Consider the following 21,869-nt stretch of genomic DNA (forward strand, 5'->3'; position numbering starts at 1 on the left):
TGAATTATTCTGTTATTTCTTTTTAATATGCTCTCTGTTAGCTTTGAATATTCCTTCTTCAAGCTAAACTTATTTTTCTTCAACCGAATTATGGGAGAGCATGGATTTTTTATTCAAATCCTTTCATTATGTGCCACAAAGCCAAGGTTATGGTGCCTTTTGAACAAAGCCACACAGATGGGCGGGCGCTCGGGTTGCTCCCCCCCCCCCCTCAATTAAAAAAATCATGACCAAGAAAAAAAGTGGACAGGAAATAAAAGGAAAGATAGAAAGTAAAATATGATATTATTTTCTGAATATTATGTCAAAATCTATCACAAAATTTGATATTGTAATTAAAAAAAGTGGGAATATTTGCGTGCTCACTTCGCTCGCTCACAACTTTTTAATACATTTAACCTGATCTGCCATATCTAGCTCCTTCAAAATTGACTCAATACACCATTGTCATTGAAAGACATGAATCCCTTCCTGTGTTTCCTGTCAAGCAATTAAACTTGGTCAAGGAATTAATGACCCATTGAAAAATAGATTCATGTCTTTTAAAGGTATAAATAACATAATGCGTTTAACATAATAAAACGATTTGAATAATCACAAGTTTTCCCAATTAATAATTCAAATCTTCTTGCTTGGGTTGACAAAAAAAACTTCTTTTCTCAGTTACTTATGAAGGAAAATTAAAAGGTAAGAGAAGTTTAAATGAAAAAACAAAATAATTCAATTAAATAAATAACTTTGTAAATGAATTTTGACAGCATAATTCGAAAATTGTGGCACAGATAATGAAAAGGTCAAGAGGAAGTCTCCTGATTAGCGAGAAGTCTGATCATTGTATTACACATATTCTGCAATTCTGGCGCAAGCCTCTTTTTGAACCCCCAACAAAAAGGTCCCGTGTTCGCTCAAGCATGAATAAAATTTATTTGTTTAAATTGCATTTCAAAGATAAGACCTTAGAGCATCTATTAACACCAAAATATAGACATCATTATTTGAAACAAAAATTTTATAGACTTTTCAAATCTGTCCCGTTTTTTTTTATATGCACTGTATTATGGTTATTAATACATATTAGTATAAATAAAGACAAACTTGATTATCAAAGTGTAACAATTCATACATTGTATATGAAAATTCTTTGAGAAAAGGTGTTTTAATAACTTTTCAGCAAACTTATCAAATTTTCCTTTCATATGTAGAAGCATTCATCTACAGATGCAGAAACTTTTGTATTAATATACTTTGAAGAAACTATACAACCATCCAAAAAAATTATACGAAATCGAACTAATTTGTACTAAGAGTTAAAACATAACTATACGCAAGAAATGCCATAGGAGATTTATAATTGGTTAAATATTGTAAAAGCATGGGAAATTTGCAATAGAAAAGATATATATTGAAGAAAAGGTCTTGCAGTAAAGAAGTTAGCAGAAGTAGTAGTAGCAGCAGCAGCAGTAGTAGCAGTAGTAGTAGTAGCAGTAGTGGTGGTGGTGGTGGTGGTGGTGGTAGTAGCAGTAGTAGTAGTAGATGTAGTGGTAGTAGTAGTGGTAGTAGTAGTGGTAGTAGTAGTGGTAGTGGTAGTAGTAGTAGAAGTAGTAGTAGAAGTAATAATAGTAGTAGTTGTAGTAGTAGTAGTTGTAGTAGTAGTAGTAGTAGTAGTAGTAGTAGTAGTAGTAGTAGTAGTAGTCGTAGTATTAGCAGCAGCGGCAACAGTAGTAGTAGTAGTAGTAGCAGCAGCAGCAGCAGCAGCAGCAGCAGCAGCAGTAGTAGTAGTAGTAGTAGTAGTAGTAGTAGCAGGAGTAGTAGTAGTAGTCGTAGTAATAGTAGTAGAAGGAGTCATAGTAGTCATAGTAGCCGTAGTAGTAGTAGTAGTAATAATAGTAGTAGTAGTAGTAGTATTAGCAGCAGCGGCAACAGTAGTAGCAGCAGCAGTATAAGTAGTAAAAGTCATTGTCATGGTAGTAGTGTATGATTAATTAATTTCAATAGTTATTAATAATTTGAGTATCATCATTCTTATCCTCTAATAGCACAGTCGCACCCCCAGCACTGACTCCAGACCGATTAAAGCTATAACATTATTTTGAATAGCATATAATCAGTCTGTTTGGAGTCAATGGTGTACATGTAACTGTAGTCTTTAACATTCTTTACTGAAGTAGTACTCCATCTTACCTCATCAGTTGGTCTCCTCCGCAGACAGCTTGGATGGAAGTTATGTAATCTCAGGCACTGTATACCCCGCATGATACTCACATGATGAAAGGCACTTGTTACTTTTAACAGCAACAGATCATCCTTAAAAAAAAAAAAAATCACTTTTGAAAACAATAATGCCACTTACAATTCCAATCCAGTCTAATATGCTGTATTATAAAAGCCTAAATGATTATTCTTCACACTTTCTTAATTAGAGTCCATCTCAGCATATTCCACTTCATCATCATCACCATCAATCAAAAGTTTTGAATCTGGTTTTGTCCCCATGAATGGATTCACCTCATCCCTCCATTTTGCCTGATTCAGTCCATCCTCAACCCAACCTCCTACTTCTTCACCTCATTCCATGTCTTACTTCCCCTTCTCCTCAAACATCCCACTTCTAATCTTCTATCACTTTCCTCTGTTATACTACTTATTTCATAATAATTTCTCTCTGCATTCTCTCTTTTCTCAGTGCTGTTACATGTCTCACCCTTTCCCAGAGCTGCCAACTTTAATATTCACCCTTCAAGGAAAAGATAACCGAGGAAGGAGGGAGATCTTTCTCAATTACACACAATCCAATGAAAGAAATCAATGTATGAATCAGGGAGATGTTGAAATCAGTTATCCATTCAAAATTCAGTCAATTATTAGGGAGTCTCCCTGACAAGCAGAGAGACTTGGTAGTCCTGCTTTCCCCTTCTTTTCATTCTTTTTAAAATTTGGTTTCTTCCTTTACATTGTTATTGCTGTTGAAGTAACTAATTGCCCTTTATTCATTTCAATGGACAGTCAGCCTCCAGTCATCTACAAAGCCTAGGCTTCGGGTAGGCTGTATGTACTCTACCTTGAGGAGCGCAAATCGTCTCTGAGCTGTAAAAACCTTGTATCTCAAAATTAAAACATTTTGATGACAGCTCAGAATAAGCTAGATTTTAGAGTGATAACATGGGTAGCAGCCTTATTTTGCCTAGATAGAGTTCTGGACAGGTATCAAAATGTTTTCTCATAATACAAGATTGTCATCATTGCCATATTTCTGAAATACAGTTTTTTTCTAAGCTGCCCTCAAATATTTTAATTTTTTTTAGATACCGAGGTTTTACCAGCGTAGCCACAAAGTGCAAGACTGAAAGAACAATTCTAGTCCTCATGACACTAAACACACATCAACACCATCACTTATCTCTTACCACTGTCATGTAATGTAGCATTCTACCATCAACCTTAGCTTCAAGGAAGGTATCTTTATATTGAGGTAGTCCTACATCATCTAACCACCTGGTCACCCAATGGTAGTCTAAGTCTCCTTGCTTGTCTTCACACTCTGATCCCATCGCCTGAAGGGCTAGCTGAAGCTTCTTACGATGGAGTGGATTCTTTAGACCCAAGTACTGGAGGTCAAAGTTCAAAGGTAAAATGATTCACAGGTCAAAGGTTACCAATAATGAAAACATAAACAATCAACATTAAACTGTGAAAATCAAGGTCAAAGGTTAAAAATGCAAATCAGGCTTCAAATTTCACATTTTTTTTTCTTTCATAAATTGCCTTTGTTGCAACATCCAAAGGAGAAATTACAGAAAACAAATATTGTTAATGCACATGTGTAGGATAGGTCTAGTTATTTAATTCACTAAACATATTCTAATGCTTTCATGTTATTCAGGAAGTATATCATAACAAAAAGTTCATCTGAAATGGATTGGTATTCAGTTGTCCTCAAATTAAATATAAAATCAACTAAAACATTTTGGGTTACAAATTTGGGTTCAGTTCCATTTATGTATATCTCTAAGCAGTGCATGTGAGTCTCTGCATAACCCAGTTAAAAATTTCACATCATTTTCATGATTCTAGCTCTAAGATGATTTAACAATATTCACCTTCATATTTAACCAATTGCGACCAGTAGTCTACAGGACTTTCTCTCAAAACATTTTTTCACAGTAACAGTAACACTTTAAGGTTGATGGCTATATATTTTTTTTCTGTATTATGGACATGAAGTTAAAACAGGACTTCCTGCCTCCTATGAGGTTTGGCAAACATGTTGATATCACACTGTTAGTTAGCCAAGCTACAGACAGGTGTAAGGGGAATGATTATCAACTATGCTGCCAAACTTTGGCAAAAGGAAGCAAGTGACAAATCAGTCAAATTTGAGTCGATTCTGAAATACCCTTCGTATGTTGCACGTTCAGGCAAAGTTTGGGGAAGAAATGATCGTTCTATGGAAAGATATTGAAGAAAATATGCTGTTAAATTGCATTGACGCATATGTACTGTACATGTAAATAACAAACACACATTGCTCATTTACAACAAATGATACTTTGTTGTAAATTGCTTCCTTTTGCCAAAGTACGACAGTATGGCTCCAATCCACACATCACATGGTTGGAAATATAAAGGTACAGTATTGTAACACATGAATGTTTAGCCAGTGTATGCTGAACAAAAGTATGGCAAGCCATCCTCTCATTTAATCATATTTCTTTATATCAAGCATTCCATACTCTATATCAAGAATGTGCAACAAAAATATAAAGAAATAAAATGGTTTAAACATGTATCAAGAAATAATTTTGTTGTTAACTAAAATTTAATGTCAACAATTAGGGGCCTAACCAATGTCTTGAGCTCACAAGGGTTACATTTAAATACATGTTTCTCACCTTTTCTAGTTCTAGAGGAGCAGCAGCAAGTAATGTTCCACCATTCTTCACCCAGACTCTACAAGATGCAGCATACTGAGCGAGCCCCATCCCTCTGAGCCAATCAGAAACCTGCTCACTGTCCCACTTGGCAAATGGAGCGTTCAAGTCACTGAAAAAAAAGATGATTTTATCAATCATAAAGAGGATATGACTTCAGAGCACTCTAACTTAAAGGAGCTATACATGTAAGCGGGGGATTCTAGAGAAGAATAAAAACACTTTTAATGGGCTATGCAATGAGCCAGGTGCGTTGCTATGTCAAAATATAAATCATTTTTTGTCGGGAATGACTAAAGCACCCCTGTTAAAAATAACCATGAAAACAAATTGGTCTACAACACAGATGTATGCTGTACAAGGGGTTGGTAACATGAAGTTTATTTATTTAACATTGGGCTGTTTGTTATTATTATAAGCAATCAATCATTTGTATCAATTTTTCTGGTTCCATATGTGAGGGTTTAACATGCATAAGCCCTCTGGTCAATCTGGATTTGAAATTTGAAAATTTAAAATCTACCATTATAATCCTTATCTTTACATCATCATAATGTACATTTTGGATCAAAAATATCATTAGGGATAAAAGAATTGGCTACATACTTGGTCCCATTTTCATTCTTCTTTAGGTCCCTAGACCATGCTAGTCTAGGTCCTGCTGTAGCTCTAAAACGATTGTTCCTTGAGAATTCTACTGGGTGGATATCATCATCATCATCACCATTGTGAAGATTTGCTGACCCACTACGCTTTAATCTGAAAGGAAAAATGACTTGAAATTATCATTAATATTGTCATGGTAATCACATCATTACTTTCTTAATAATCTACAATTTCTTAATAAGAGAAATGTCATCACCATCATCATCATCATCATCAACAAACATTTAATCATAGACCCTAATCATCTACTTTACCATAGACATCAGTTAAATTCAATAATTTACACAATGTACATACTTACAAAATGTATTATTATAGTTATATTATTGAGATGAAATTATTCAATAGAGGGAAGAATGCAGTCATTAATTGATGCTCCACTATTTGAGGGAATACTTTCAAACCATCAGAACTGAAAGATTTTCTGATACCGACAGTTTGCTTGGAGGCAGGTGTGACTAAAACATTAGGGAGGCATGAAAAACAGTTGTGCTCAAAAGTTTAATAGTGAACCCCACCACAAAATGCACTCCTTCATGCGGAGTGTTGAATGTAGACAACACTAAAATGTTCGGCGAGCCCAGAAAAACAAAATTCATTGAATGTAATATTTTCTCACCTGACTTCACAATAAAATATCTAAAACATTGCAAAACTTGAACACTTTAAATATGTTCATTTTCTGGTGGGGTTCACTAACTATTGAGCACTAGTGTTACCATTTCATGTTGAATTTGACTCAAAATGTAGATAGGTCTAGTTCTTTGCTGTTTTTCTTTAAGTTTGTTATTGGTGACGGTCCCAGACAAATGTTATACATTGTAAGCTGCAACAATTCCTTGCATCTGATTGACTGTGAGTGAGTGGAATGCTGCGCGGTGCTTACTTTCCAATGAGTTTCTTGATGCCTTTGCGTTTTCTGTAGTCCATAGGCGGAGTCCCTGGAGGGGCGGGGTATCCGCTCCTCTCTAGACCTTGGAAGGTAACATTTCTTGGTCTCTGCACTCCTAAGGCATCCTCTCCTTCTGACTCAGTCATGGCTGAAGAGAGAGAGAGAGAGAGAGAGAGCAATAGAGAGATGGAGAGGGACAGAGAAACGAGAGAAAAATATATAAAGAGAAAGAGGAAAATAAGAGAGAAACAGAAACATATTGTAATATGCAAATGTAGATGAACATTTTTCTTAATTAATACTCTATAATAATAATTTTTGTTTTGTCGAAATCTGAAGACATCAATGAGTTTAGAGTTAAGTTCTGGTTATGAGACAGACATTGATAAAAAATCACCAAAATAAGAAGATATAAATATACACCGAGTTACAAACACTGCACACAAAAACACATGCATGGGACTGCATAAAAATGTTAAGGCTTATATTTTGGTTGTATCTTGAAGTGAGACCATCTTACAAGCAGTGAATCTATTTCACTATGACATTCATCCGAAATAACATAACAATTCACACTCACTACTTTCAGCATTTCAGACAACTTGCCTCCCTCTTGTAATGCAATTATTAAAAAAATCTCTCACAAAGTTCTTGCATCACTGCTTTGCACTTCAGATTAGAGTTTTCCTTGCCTGATTTCATATCATGCTTCATGTAATAATCCCTCGAGCATTAAGAACCACTGGGTTTTAAAAGGTAATAAATCCACTTTTGAAAAAAACAACATCAGGGTCCCTTAAAACAAAGGTTAGCGATTGATCGCTAATTTCAAAGAACAATTCTGATTGGTTCATAGTCAGTCTACTGAGCAAAATGCGCATGCAACAAGGATCTTGGTTGGTCATTTCATTTACATGTAGCAATTAATCGCTAACCTTTGTGTTACGGCGCCCTGGTCATAATACAGCGAGGTAAAGTATGATGGTGGTCCCTAAGTCTGTGCACCTAACAATTTATAATTAATAATGTTCCTCATATCATCATGAGTAAGTGTACCATATATCTCATAAAAATTTGAAAGAAACATAGGATTTTCTTGGAAAAAACCTTGGGCAGTCATTTTCGGATTGAAAAAAAAATGGTACCCCATGTCTGCGCACCCATTCACTTTGCACACGATATAGGGATTTTCATGAGAAAGGCTGCATTTTTAGGTCTTCACATGGAATGCCCTAAATTCATTATTTTTCAACCATTTTGAGTAGAATTTTCTAATGTATATCTGTCTATGTATTGCATGTGTAAAGTTTGTGTTCGTTGCATATCTTCTTTTACTAGAATTGCGCAGATACGGGTGTGCGCAGACAAGGGAGACTGCACAGACTTAAGGGAACTTGCCATAAGACAGCAGAATTCACAGAGACTATTGATTTCAATTGATGAATTGTTATTATGTCATCTGAGATCTATATTGAACTGGTTCTGAAATATTTTGAATAACGTAGCATTTTGACATCTCATAAAAATGCCCTTCTCATTGAGTTTGGATTGATTTCTTGTGTCCATGTAACTTTTCCTTTTATAAAATAACCTTATTTCATGAAAATGAAATTTAAGCCATGACATTCCCTGATTTTCTACAAGACTTAATTGCTGTCCTAGAATATATAATTTAGTTTTATTTGAAAAATTTGTCCGCATTTTGATGGATGTTTAAAATTAAATTTGGTGATGGATACTATACCTGAACATTTTCTCTAACCTTGATTTTGAAATTGAATGGAAAATGCACTTTAAATGTATCCAAAGAGGTTTTCATTGGTTAAGAACAATTCTGAGATGAATGCATTTTGAGAGCAATTTGGAGGGTTAGAGTACGTGATTGATTTTGATTTTTGATCATTATTACCGTGTTTACATGTGCATCGGCTTTTGGTTCAGAACCAAAAGCCGATGCAGAATCGGCTTTTGGTTTATCTTGCACCGCGTTTACACGCTGTCACAGCTCGCGGTGCAGAATCGGCTCGAGTAGCAAAAACCTGAAATGATCCGCACACCAATAATTATACGTCATAATAAAGACAACGCAGGATCCGTGCGCTTACAAGTACGTCATAATGGTAAAGTAAATGAAATGCGCGCCAATTGCCGATGCAAGTCAATTGTGTTTACACGCAAAAAAAAAGCTGATTCTGCATCGGCTCGCAGTTCTGAACCGCGAGCCGATGCAGCGTGTAAACACGGTATATGTTACATTATCTATGGAATTATCAGACTGAATATTTGTACATTCTGTATAAAATCTCACACACAAATGCACTTTCCTCTAAAACAAGGCCTCATTGGTGTACAGATGGGGGGGGGGTGCTTGCCCCCCCCCCCCAATTTATCACAACCAATTGAAATAAAATAGAAAGAGAGAAAGGTGAAATATGATATTATTTTCTGAATATCAATTATGTAAAAATCTTTCTCAAAATTTGAATTTTTTTAAATTTCACAATTTTTGCTCGCTCACTTTGCTCATTCAAAACTACTTCTTAATTTTACCTGATACACCATACCTGGCCCACTCAAAATTTTTGGTTCATTTTCCCACATCATATCTGTCATACATATATCCTGGGTACAAAGTGGAATTAATTCACAAATAGTATCATATTCCACATCAGGCTATAAATACATTAATAATTCAGCCAGAAGCTATTGTGTACAGTGTATACTTGAGTTCACAATATCCCCCATTGCTTCATGGAGAGTGAGTGATGCAAGCCTGTGATGATGATAAAGACACCAAAACCAAGGACCTTGTTTTTCTTCCACTATTTTCTAAGAATATTGTATTCTGCTGCTTTTCTTGTGCATTTATTCATGTACTTTTTCCTATTGAGCCCCTATGCTAGAGATACTACATGTAGGGTCTATAGAGAATTTGTACTGCACATAAATCAAATGGTGTTCAATGGGCCTATACAAAAGTCCATTATCTGAGTGACTTTAAAGGGAAAGTCGACCTTCAAGTAATCTTCAAGGTACGTAAATATCCTTTAATAAAAGCAGAACAACTTATAAAGATATCTATGAATATTTATACACTTTGATATCACTACTCTTTTCTTTGTTTTTCCGTCCCTACTCTCTCTTTTCTCTCTGTTTTGTCCTCTTTCCTTTTTTACTTTAGGTGCTGTCATTGCTAGAACCAAGGAGAGACTAAAACTCAAGTTAGTCAAAGAAATAAGTTAACTGTTCAGAATCTAAACATGATTTAATATATCCGTAATGTAATTTAAAACTAACGCAAACCTTCTTAGTGTGAGAAACTCATAAATCTTCTTCACAACCATATTTCTATCAGATAATATAATAAGAATTATGCGCAGCACATGTAATTTAATGTTGATACTTCATCGGCTGGCACTGTAGAGCAAATTAAAGATAATGTAATGTTTTTACATAGCAATGGGAGATGGGGGGGGGGGATGGAATAAGGGATTTAACCCCTACCCAACCCCTTGGTCTCCCTATAAAATGGGGGGAATCAAACTCCCACCCCCCTTCCCTACTGACGAGGGTCACAGTGGAGGTCTGGAGGATAGGATTTAGGACACAGTACGTCACATCAAACCAACTGGTCACCCCCCCCCCCCTCTTAGCAAAAAGCTAAATGTAGATCCGCCCCAGCATAGCAATATGTTCATGAAATTGAATTTACACTGTACCGGTACTACATTTTCAGCAAATATCATATTCACTTGTACATCTCTTTTTATGTTAGGTTTATCATTTTGAAAATTATTATATTTTGCTCTACAAACTAAAATATTTGTAAAATTCATCAAAATTTGAGCATCGGCTGTGACTAACTTTCAATAAATCCTCATTTCATATAAATGAAACTCTATCCAGGAAAAATGGTGTGAAATGGTCAGAATGCCTTGTGTAAGGACTAAGTGCTATACAAAGTACTGACGTTGTGACCTATGCACCCTGCAGTTGTGTACTAATATCATTAAAATACATCTCTTCTAGCATCTTAATGTAACAAACACTTCATATCACTTTAATACAACATGAGTCAGCTAAAAAAGTGTCCTATCTTTCATTGCAATGTGTTAAGTGAGTGTATCAATTTAAGTGAGATTAGAACAGAAGGCATACCACAAGATGATGAACAATTAATAATGATGTAGTAATCTTTGGGATTATGTCATGAATCAACACTCTTAAAATATTCTGTGTATGAGAGTGAGTCATAATCCACATTATTAAAAAAAAATGAAAAACAATGTGTGAAGGTTTTACAACTCCAATTCATCTTAGGTCATCATGCATTAAAGGGAAAGCTCACCCTGATCATAAGTTTGTTTTAAAGAAGATATTTAAAAAAATAATAAATATTGGTGAAGAATAACAGAGAATTATACATTTTGAAGTTTTTATTTTGTGACATCTATATGTCGTATATATTAAAAACAAAAATTTACAGTGATTTTATTTGTGTGGTGGATATATCATTTGTACGCAATAATTCACACTAACTTCTATTACAAAAAATATTTTTATTCATGTTTTATAATTTTTTCTTTTTTCATTTAAGCCACATGATATACATGGGAGCTGTTCACATATAACAAAAGTTAAATCTTTAATTAAAAACCGGAGCTGCTCACATATAACCAAAGTTAAATCTTTCATTAAAAACCGGAGCTGCTCACATATAACCAAAGTTAAATCTTTCATTAAAAACCCATAACTTGAAATTCTTTGATGGATTTTCATCAACCCTCACTAATATTTTTATCATTGTTTCAGATTTTATCAAAATAAAATATAATCAAAATTGTCTTCTTTATGTATTTTTTTTATTTTTAGAAGCAAAATCCTACATACCTTGTTTGTTTCTAATATAGAGCATTCTTGTTGCTTGGAGTAATCAGATCTAATCCAATTCATTCCAGTCTTTAAGAGATAAACCTACATTGTAACACAGGTCGAACTCTAACAGTGCAATTTTACACCATTTCAGGTGCATCTGAATATGTGAAATGCCACTTTGTGTCTTAATCATATAGCTCAATCTATAAAGGACAAAACAGCTTCTGATCTGTTTCCGGTTTGAAATGATAAACATTTAAACCATTCATAAAATGTCACAAAGTTGGTACCAAATCTTTGCCTTTGGAATGAACACATTAGCAGTTAATATTGTACTTTGGACTGTAGTATCAGTCATGATAAATGGGTTTGATGTGTGATGTAGAAACCTTTGTAAACATTGACTCTTTATATTTTGAAGGGTGAATATTGACTCATGGATTCTTGAATATTCGCTTAATTACACCATTAATTGAGCATGAAGTGAATCATCCGAAAGAGTCATTATAAAAACGGAAGTATTTATCTCTACCTGATTAATTCATGTTTATTGTATGTCAATAATATATCTACAATTCATGGAATTTATGACGAGGGGCAATTCACATGAATGCCATATCACAAAATCTAAAAATTTTCATTCACAAAGTTCATAACACCGTTACTCTATGTTGGATTTCCACCAAACCTTCCTATGTTTCTTAATTATTTTATAATGTTTTTGCCTTTGAAAAAAGCCAACATAATGTCAGGATGAATGTCCCCTTTAAACCATGATTTAAAGACAAATACCAGTTGAGGTTAAATCTAAACACGAATTTGAACGGAATCCACTAAAATTAATAATTTTCCATGTATGAATGTAAAATATGTGCCAAATAATTTCGGTAAATATGAGTGATTCTGTTGCAAATTTCTTATGTAAGACTGTACAGAACATTGTAAACTTATTCTATTACAACCAGAAATGTATATTATCAAATTTGAGAAGCAATATTATTCCCTGATATACTATATCATCTACTTGTGAATTGTAGACTTTTGTAAAAATACAGTCTGGGAAACTGAGATGGAAAAGAAAGAAATAAAAACAATTTGGAAATATAAGGATTACCTGCCAGCAAATATGAAAATAAATTAATGAAAAAAATGTGATAAGAAGTATGCTCCCTACGAGAGGAGGGAAGTACATGTTCATTCTTCAATAAGCTAAAACTATATTCATATGTGTGTAGCAGCGGTGAATGCTTGATTGCACAATATAAAATCAATAGAAAGAGGCAGAGATATGAAGTAAAGTTAATTGCATTGTACAAAATCCCTTTTCAATCATCTGGATATAATTTAGTTACGGCTGCCGCAATACAGCATCTAAAACCTCAAACATATTACAAGCAACTATACCACAGAAGTTGCTAAGCAACAACTGTTCTAGGAAAATCACCAAAGGAATGGAATGCTCAATTGAGAAAGCTGCATATATACTAAAGTTCTCTCTATCTGGCTATCATTTAAAAAAAATACTTGCAACCAATGTCAAATTTATCATTCATAAACAGCAAAATAAAAACTACAAATATCACAATCAAAAGTACTTCAAATGTCAAAATCAAGGCATAATGTCACACCCTGTACAATGATAGCACACCATTTCCTATTATACACAACTGCATTTATTCAGCTTGATAATTCTTTTCACACTAACATGTAGGCCTAATCATGGATGGATGTCAATTGGTCAACATGTAACAAAGAATCTTATGACTAGATATAGTAAACAATGCATATTATTATTGTTCACATCTTAATCTTTGTTATGTTTGTATATATTTTGTAAATTACTTTACTTTATTGTGATCTCAACAAAGTAACATCATATCAATTCAAGCTTACTCTGTAGAATCAAAGGCTGCGATGCTAGAATTTATTTACAATCAATTACAATATCAGTTCTAAATACTGATGGATTAATTTTTACCAATGAAAATTAATGTAAACTTTTTATTGCTGAAACAGACTATAATCAGTAGCAAATTTGCAATTAATCAAACAATTTCCAATTGATAGGATAATTGCAGATATAATATGTGATTATTATTGATTGCAAGTTTGGTGCAAGAGTTGCATGAATAGAAAGTCATAATAAACACTGCACTTGATGAATGTCGGGGAGACACAAATACATATGAAACCAATTAATCAAATTATACTTCCAACAAAAGGAAATATATTAAAATTCCATTGCTTATTTAAAAATATTCATCAGTCATTGCTTCATGATACAGCAAGAAATGAGTAAAATAATTCAGTAAAAACTTACCGAGATTTGGAGCACTGGAAGTCTTTTTCGAGGTGATTTTAAAGAGTCCCTTTCCAAATGAAGCTCTGGGTTTTCTTGATTCTGGTGTACCGTTGGTCGATTGCTGCTGGAGCTTGGTTGGAAGATCAAACTCTTGGTTTCTACGAGGGGAGGGCAGCGTCCTGTAACCGGAGGGATTAGATCTACCTGCTAAATCACCCTGATTAGTAGAATGGAGAGTGAAGGAGGAGGGGGTTGGAGGAAAGAAAAAGAGGGGAGTTTTTAACAGGGGAGAAAGGAAGAATAGTAAATTATGAGAAAGGAGGGAACATTAGAAGTGAGAATGTTTTTAAAAAGAGGTAGACAATATGATACATGTAAATTATGTGATCAGTGAGAAAGCCACAACCAGTAGACAGAGAGAGAGGGGTAGAGAGAGAGAGAGAGCGAGCAATAAAAAGCGAAGGATAGAACAAATAAGAGAGAGGGGTAGAGAGAGAGAGAGAGGAAGATAGACAGAGACAAACAGATCAAGAAGGAGCGAGAAAAAAGATCATGTAATTGAAGCCAAAATGGGAGTTATACAGAAAAATAGGAGTAAAAAGTTAAAGCAAAATGGAAACAAAGAAAGCAAGGTGGAAATAAAGTGAAACACACTCATACCACATACAGGCGAATATGACAGCCAAGCAGACCAATAGAATGATGGACGTATGAACAAAGTTTGGCAAACATATAATCAGGAGTGAGAGAGGTAGGAAATGGCAGGAAAAAAATGTAGGAAACCAGATGTAAACACAGAGAAAGAGAAAGAGAGAGGGGTAAGTGGTAGGAGAGAATAAGAGAATAGGAAATGATTAAATTCAGTCCATATGTTATGCACAGCAAGAACCTACATGTAAGTCAGAAAGTGTCAAGTAGGCCTATATATTAACAAGTAGCTTAAACATAGAAATGTGGTAATTGCCACTATAAAAAAATCCCAATCCCCCAACCTATCCCTCCCCATTCCCCTTTGAAACTATAGTTGAGATGAATGACATTAAGTTTTGTGCTGACATTCATAACCATTTTTGGTAAATAAAATCATATCAAAGCAATCTAGGTAACATGATAATCAGGCCCCCCTAATCAAAAACAATGCTGAGCATAATTCAATCATAATGAATATTTTTTTTCTCCAATCAATGACATTGACCCATATGTACAATTTATCACAATAAACTTGTCTGTACAAACACTTGCCAAGACCTGTAAACATACAACACCTATTAGTGTAGTTGTACACATGGTTATTAAATCAAGTAAGATTTCAAATCCTGTGCTACCAGCACTGACTGATATCTTCTTTATATTCCATCGCTTTGATTTACTGCATAAACCTGGGCCCTGTCTTACAAAGTGTATTAAACAATTGATCCGATCAATCTCAACCGTATGGAAATCCATCCAAGTCATACTTTTTTCTTCAGAAAATTTGCACAATGTCCTTTGTATTGAGACGCACACTGAATTTTCAAGTTAACTATGAATGTATGAAACGTTGTGGCCCAGTGGATTAGTCTTCTGACTTTGAAACAGAGGATCGTGGGTTCGAATCCTAGCCATGGCGTAATTTCCTTCAGCAAGGAATTCATCCACATTAAGCTGCACTCAACCCAGGTGAGATGACTGGGTACCTGACAGGAATTTATTCCTTGAAATGCCACCGCGCTGTAAAATGCTGCAGGGCTAAAGCCAAAGTAATAATATCCAAGTCCTTTGGAAGTGCATAGGGACGTTATGACATAATGTGATCTGCGCTATACAAGAACTGCGTTATTATTATCATTATTATGAATATACATCATATCTCGAAAATATTTTGAACAAACATGAGTTTTAGATATTGACGTTGCTGGCTTTTCATAGTTGTGGTAGATTGATCAATCATAACTCTTTGTAAGACAGGGCCTTGGGATCTCTTAGGTTAACAAAATACTATTTTTAAAACAATTTTTTTTCCCTCCTAATTTGGGCAGAATTTCAAGACCTAGGGACATTTTTTTTAAATACTAAAGCACGCCCTGGGTGATATTTTATAAAGTGAGGGGTTGTTTAAAACAGATTTAAGTGTGACCCCTTGTTTAAACAATTTATGCACAAATATATTGACTGGTGACCTTTTTGCATGCAAACCAGATTTTCAACAATTTAAAATCACTTAATATTTTCAAGGTACAAAAAGTTAGTTATTTGTCAAGATCTCATCACAATTATGGAATATTGATACTGATTATGTTAAAAAGGAAAATTTTGCCATGGATCATCAGTCATGCTTGAAATTGTGCATAATTTACAAATAGCTTTTTGAATGGCTCACTATAAGAGCAGAGAATTTAATTTTGTTATTCTAAAATAGTATCTCCTTGTTAATGTAATGCAGAGGCGTTAGAAAAAGTTCTATAGCAAGACTGACACAAGAATGTGATATAGGGTCAACAACCAGTACCAGTAGCACAGAAATGTTGGTATTATTAAAAAGATAGCACTAACAGTATGCCCTGTCACATCTTTTGGATTGGAATGTCAAATGTTAATGCGTTGTGGTGACATTAGGCACTAGGCATTGCTATGAAATTATTGGTTGTAACAGGGTGTCTATAAAACAAAGACCTAAGACCTAAGACCCCATATATATACTACCAAAAAAACTACAAAACTAAGACCCAACCAACTACAAAACTAAGACCCTGTGTAAGTAATACCCGGTAATACTCATGGGTATGAAGCCTAGTCTGTGATCCAGACCAAGTTACACTACCAACTATATCATACTTAGACAAAACTACAAAACTAAGACCTAACCAACTACAAAACTAAGACCCTGTGTAATATTCATTGGTATGAGTCTAGTCTGTACTCCAGACCCAGTTTGGGCGATACACTTCACCTATCCTATGTACTCAATACAAAACTACAAAACTAAGACCCAACCAACTACAAAACTAAGACCCTGTGTAATATTCATTGGTATGAGTCTAGTCTGTACTCCAGACCCAGTTTTAAAGATACACTTCACCTATCCTATGTACTCAATACAAAACTACAAAACTAAGACCTAACCAACTACAAAACTAAGACCCTGTGTAATATTCATTGGTATGAGCCTAGTCTGTACTCCACACCCAGTTTGGGAGAAATGCTTTACTATCCTATGAACTCAATACAAAACTACAAAACTAAGACCTAACCAACTACAAAACTAAGACCCTGTGTAATATTCATTGGTATGAGTCTGGTCTGTACTCCACACCCAGCTTTGAAGATACACTTCACCTATTCTATGTACTCAATACAAAACTACAAAACTAAGACCTAACCAACTACAAAACTAAGAGGCTGTTCACACCGCAAGGGGGGACCGTGGGCGGACCGTGGATCGCGCTATCGTAGCGCAATCCACGGTCCGCCCATTGGCATTCGCCGGATTCACACCGCAGTGAGATAGCGCGGTCTATCGTAGCACCCCCTTTTTTGAGAGGTCCTGTTGCCATGACGCGTGACGTCATGAGGTCAGAGCGGTCAAAGATTTCGCGCGCTATTACGAACCCGTACTAGTTAGTTGAGAGCTCGATATCGCTTTGCCTATTATGCTAGCCGGCCTACGTTTATTTCATGGCGTTGTATACAGAATGAGTATAAAATTCCCCGCGTGTAGAACGATGACTTCCGGCGTGCTATTGTAGCTCGGGTTCACACCGGCAGAGATAGCGCGATCTAGCGCGCGCTAGACCGCGCTATCTCTCGTGGACCACCCCCAAGAGGTGCTCCAGTGGCACGCCGTTTTGGCTCGCCGTGGCTCGCTGTTGGGCGGACCGAAACGACGTTGTACCTTCCACACCGCAGAGATAGCGCGATCTAGCGCGCGCTAGATCGCGCTATCTCTGCCGGTCTGAACAGGCTCTAAGACCCTGTGTAATATTCATTGGTATGAGTCTAGTCTGTACTCCAGACCCAGTTTGTGAGAAACACTTCACCTATCCTATGTACTCAATACAAAACTACAAAACTAAGACCTAACCAACTACAAAACTAAGACCTGTGTAATATTCATTGGTATGAGTCTAGTCTGTACTCCAGACCCAGTTTTGAAGTTACACTTCACCTAGCCTATGTACTCAATACAAAACTACAAAACTAAGACCTAACCAACTACAAAACTAAGACCCTGTGTAATATTCATTGGTATGAGTCTAGTCTGTACTCCAGACCCAGTTTGTGAGAAACACTTCACCTATCCTATGTACTCAATACAAAACTACAAAACTAAGACCTAACCAACTACAAAACTAAGACCTGTGTAATATTCATTGGTATGAGACTAGTCTGTACTTCAGACCCAGTTTGGGAGAAATGCTTCACTATCCTATGTACTCAATAAAAAACTACAAAACTAAGACCTAACCAACTACAAAACTAAGACCCTGTGTAATATTCATTGGTGTGAGTCTAGTCTGTACTCCAGACCCAGTTTTGGAGATACAGACTAGGCTCATACCAATGAATATTACACGAGGTCTTAGTTTTGTAGTTGGTTAGGTCTTAGTTTTGTAGTTTTGTATTAAGTACATAGGATAGGTGAAGTGTCACTTCAAAACTGGGTCTGGAGTACACACTAGACTCATACCAATAAATATTACACAGGGTCTTAGTTTTGTAGTTGGTTGGGTTTTAGTTTTGTAGTTTTGTATTGAGTACATAGGATAGTGAAGCGTTTCTCCCAAACTGGGTCTGGAGTACAGACTAGACTCATACCAATGAATATTACACAGGGTCTTAGTTTTGTAGTTGGTTAGGTCTTAGTTTTGTAGTTTTGTATTGAGTACATAGGATAGTGAAGTGTAACTTCAAAACTGGGTCTGGAGTACAGACTAGACTCATACCAATAAATATTACACAGGGTCTTAGTTTTGTAGTTGGTTAGGTCTTAGTTTTGTAGTTTTGTATTGAGTACATATAATAGATGAAGGGTTTCTCCAAAACTGGGTGTGGAGTACAGACTAGACTCACACCAATGAATATTACACAGGGTCTTAGTTTTGTAGTTGGTTAGGTCTTAGTTTTGTAGTTTTGTATTGAGTACATAGGATAGTAAAGCATTTCTCCCAAACTGGGTGTGGAGTACAGACTAGGCTCATACCAATGAATATTACACAGGGTCTTAGTTTTGTAGTTGGTTAGGTCTTAGTTTTGTAGTTTTGTATTGAGTACATAGAATAGATGAAGGGTTTCTCCAAAACTGGGTGTGGAGTACAGACTAGACTCACACCAATGAATATTACACAGGGTCTTAGTTTTGTAGTTGGTTGGGTCTTAGTTTTGTAGTTTTGTATTGAGTACATAGGATAGGTGAAGTGTAACTTCAAAACTGGGTCTGGAGTACAGAATAGACTCATACCAATGAATATTACACAGGGTCTTAGTTTTGTAGTTGGTTAGGTCTTAGTTTTGTAGTTTTGTATTGAGTACATAGGATAGTGAAGTGTAACTTCAAAACTGGGTCTGGAGTACAGACTGGACTCATACCAATGAATATTACACAGGGTCTTAGTTTTGTAGTTGGTTGGGTTTTAGTTTTGTAGTTTTGTATTGAGTACATAGGATAGGTGAAGTGTAACTTCAAAACTGGGTCTGGAGTACAGACTAGACTCATACCAATGAATATTACACAGGGTCTTAGTTTTGTAGTTGGTTGGGTCTTAGTTTTGTAGTTTTGTATTGAGTACATAGGATAGTGAAGTGTAACTTCAAAACTGGGTCTGGAGTACAGAATAGACTCATACCAATGAATATTACACAGGGTCTTAGTTTTGTAGTTGGTTGGGTTTTAGTTTTGTAGTTTTGTATTGAGTACATAGGATAGGTGAAGTGTAACTTCAAAACTGGGTGTGGAGTACAGACTAGACTCACACCAATGAATATTACACAGGGTCTTAGTTTTGTAGTTGGTTGGGTCTTAGTTTTGTAGTTTTGTAGTGAGTACATAGAATAGTGAAGTGTATCTTCAAAACTGGGTCTGGAGTATACAGACTAAACTCATACCAATGAATTTTACACAGGGTTTTAGTTTTGTAGTTGGTTAGGTCTTAGTTTTGTAGTTTTGTATTGAGTACATAGGATAGTGAAGTGTAACTTCAAAACTGGGTCTGGAGTACAGACTAGACTCATACCAATGAATATTACACAGGGTCTTAGTTTTGTAGTTGGTTGGGTCTTAGTTTTGTAGTTTTGTATTGAGTACATAGAATAGTGAAGTGTATCTTCAAACCCGGGTCTGGAGTATACAGACTAAACTCATACCAATGAATATTACACAGGGTCTTAGTTTTGTAGTTGGTTAGGTCTTAGTTTTGTAGTTTTGTCTAAGTATGATATAGGTGGTAGTGTAACTTGGTCTGGATCACAGACTAGGCTTCATACCCATGAGTATTACCGGGTATTACTTACACAGGGTCTTAGTTTTGTAGTTGGTTGGGTCTTAGTTTTGTAGTTTTTTTGGTAGTACATATATGGGGTCTTAGGTCTTAGGTCTTAGGTCTTTGTTTTATAGACACCCGTTGTAACAGGGCTTCTGTTAGCGCATTTGTTAGTGCTAACCACATTACTATGTGGCCGGTATAGTTTGATTATGGCCTATTTTTCTAACCCAGTCTATGCTTTCTACATTCATGTAGTCTAATACCCACATTACCTACAATGTGCTGCACTCAACCCAGGTGAGGTGAATGGGAACCCGTTAAGAAGAAATTCCTTTCAGCGCCTATATGGGCAGCACAGCTATATCCAGGGTAATAATAGCAGCGCTTTGCATCTTCAATCAATCCAGCTATTAATAGTATAATTAATGCTCATTTTGTATTGATCACTTGATCTTAACTCATTTATCAGAATTGCTCATGATAAATCAATAAAATTCCATTTACCAAATTGAATACATGTATATAAGCAAAAAGTCAAAGAAATTATTTTTAATGTTCAAGTCACAAACCTCTTTGTCAACAATACAAAGTACAATGCATGTATATATATATATATATTAGCATGTATAGGGGTGTGTTATATTATAATGATGAAGGAAAATGAGCAAAAGAAATCTAATGAATAACAATAGTGCTGATGAGATTAAAATTAAGAGTATATTGAAAAAAAAAAGATTATAAAGCAGTGAAATTGGAGGTTAGGTATATAAAATATATACAAAATATCAGGGGTATATATAGGAAAACAGTATACAGAAATATTATGTGTTCCACAAAACTTTGTCAAGTAAATGATAAGTGCATCAAATTCGAAATTGCATCTCACACACACATTAAATGAGGAAATAAATCAGTTAAAATCAATTTGTGGCTTGCAGCTGGTCAATAAATATCTCACACAAATTTACAAGTTGATGTCTTTTGCATTGCTTATTGTGGTATCACAAGATAACAACATGCTATTAAAATGCCTACAGTAACTTTTCACAAAATTTGGATCTGCAGGTACATATATGGGGAACAGTGGTTGTTGAACTGACAATGTTACTCTGAATATTAAACACATATTTTTTTAAATCTTTAACACTTATCAGGATAAAAATCAAAGTAATAAACAATATTATTCATGTCTTTATGAACTGATGGAATTAACAAAAATGTTTGCTGTAACCAAACAAGCCCCAGTAAACCCTGTCATCTTGTTTTATTAATAAAAAATTGGCCCCAAATATGCTGACCGACCATATTTTTTTTTTCTATTTTCTATGCTTCTTTTTGTTACAAATAAAATTGATAAAAAGATGTTGCAGCAGAACATCATCCATACTACATTAGTTAATAAAGGACACCATCCCACTTTACAGCATACCAAGATAGCAGGGTGTACAAAATAGAGATCCTAGGGAGATTATTATCACTACTGTTTGATGCATATTTAAAGTTAAATATTCAAAATGAAATATGCACAGAATCCAATAAAATGACCACCAAAGTGCCAGTAAGTATGAATAAAAAATTTCATGTAACTATACCAGATCTAGATCTGCAGTGTAGATTGACAATTAAACTTGGTTTTACACACTTTCTCATGAGATGTCAGTGTTAATTGCAAACTTTCATTTATCTTTAAAATGAAGCTTTAATGAAATAACAAAATCAGAACATCTTTGAATGACCATGTACACACT

The 21,869-nt window shown here is 35.1% G+C and overlaps 1 protein-coding gene across 1 annotated transcript in view; it reads right to left on the reverse strand.

Annotated features, from left to right (window-relative positions):
* Window positions 1-21,869, reverse strand: part of LOC129268039 (liprin-beta-1-like) — a 56,951-nt gene that overhangs the window by 12,326 nt on the left and 22,756 nt on the right. The window contains exons 12-17 of the mRNA XM_064115333.1: window positions 13,682-13,880; window positions 6,481-6,634; window positions 5,535-5,687; window positions 4,890-5,040; window positions 3,405-3,605; window positions 2,182-2,304 (exon numbers count right to left, since the gene is read on the reverse strand). Of these exons, the coding sequence (XP_063971403.1) occupies window positions 2,182-2,304; window positions 3,405-3,605; window positions 4,890-5,040; window positions 5,535-5,687; window positions 6,481-6,634; window positions 13,682-13,880 (981 nt within the window). The remainder of the gene's footprint in view (window positions 1-2,181; window positions 2,305-3,404; window positions 3,606-4,889; window positions 5,041-5,534; window positions 5,688-6,480; window positions 6,635-13,681; window positions 13,881-21,869) is intronic.

This window comes from Lytechinus pictus, unplaced genomic scaffold (assembly GCF_037042905.1).
Source record: "Lytechinus pictus isolate F3 Inbred unplaced genomic scaffold, Lp3.0 scaffold_27, whole genome shotgun sequence".
In the NCBI taxonomy this organism is placed as follows: Eukaryota; Metazoa; Echinodermata; class Echinoidea; order Temnopleuroida; family Toxopneustidae; genus Lytechinus; species Lytechinus pictus.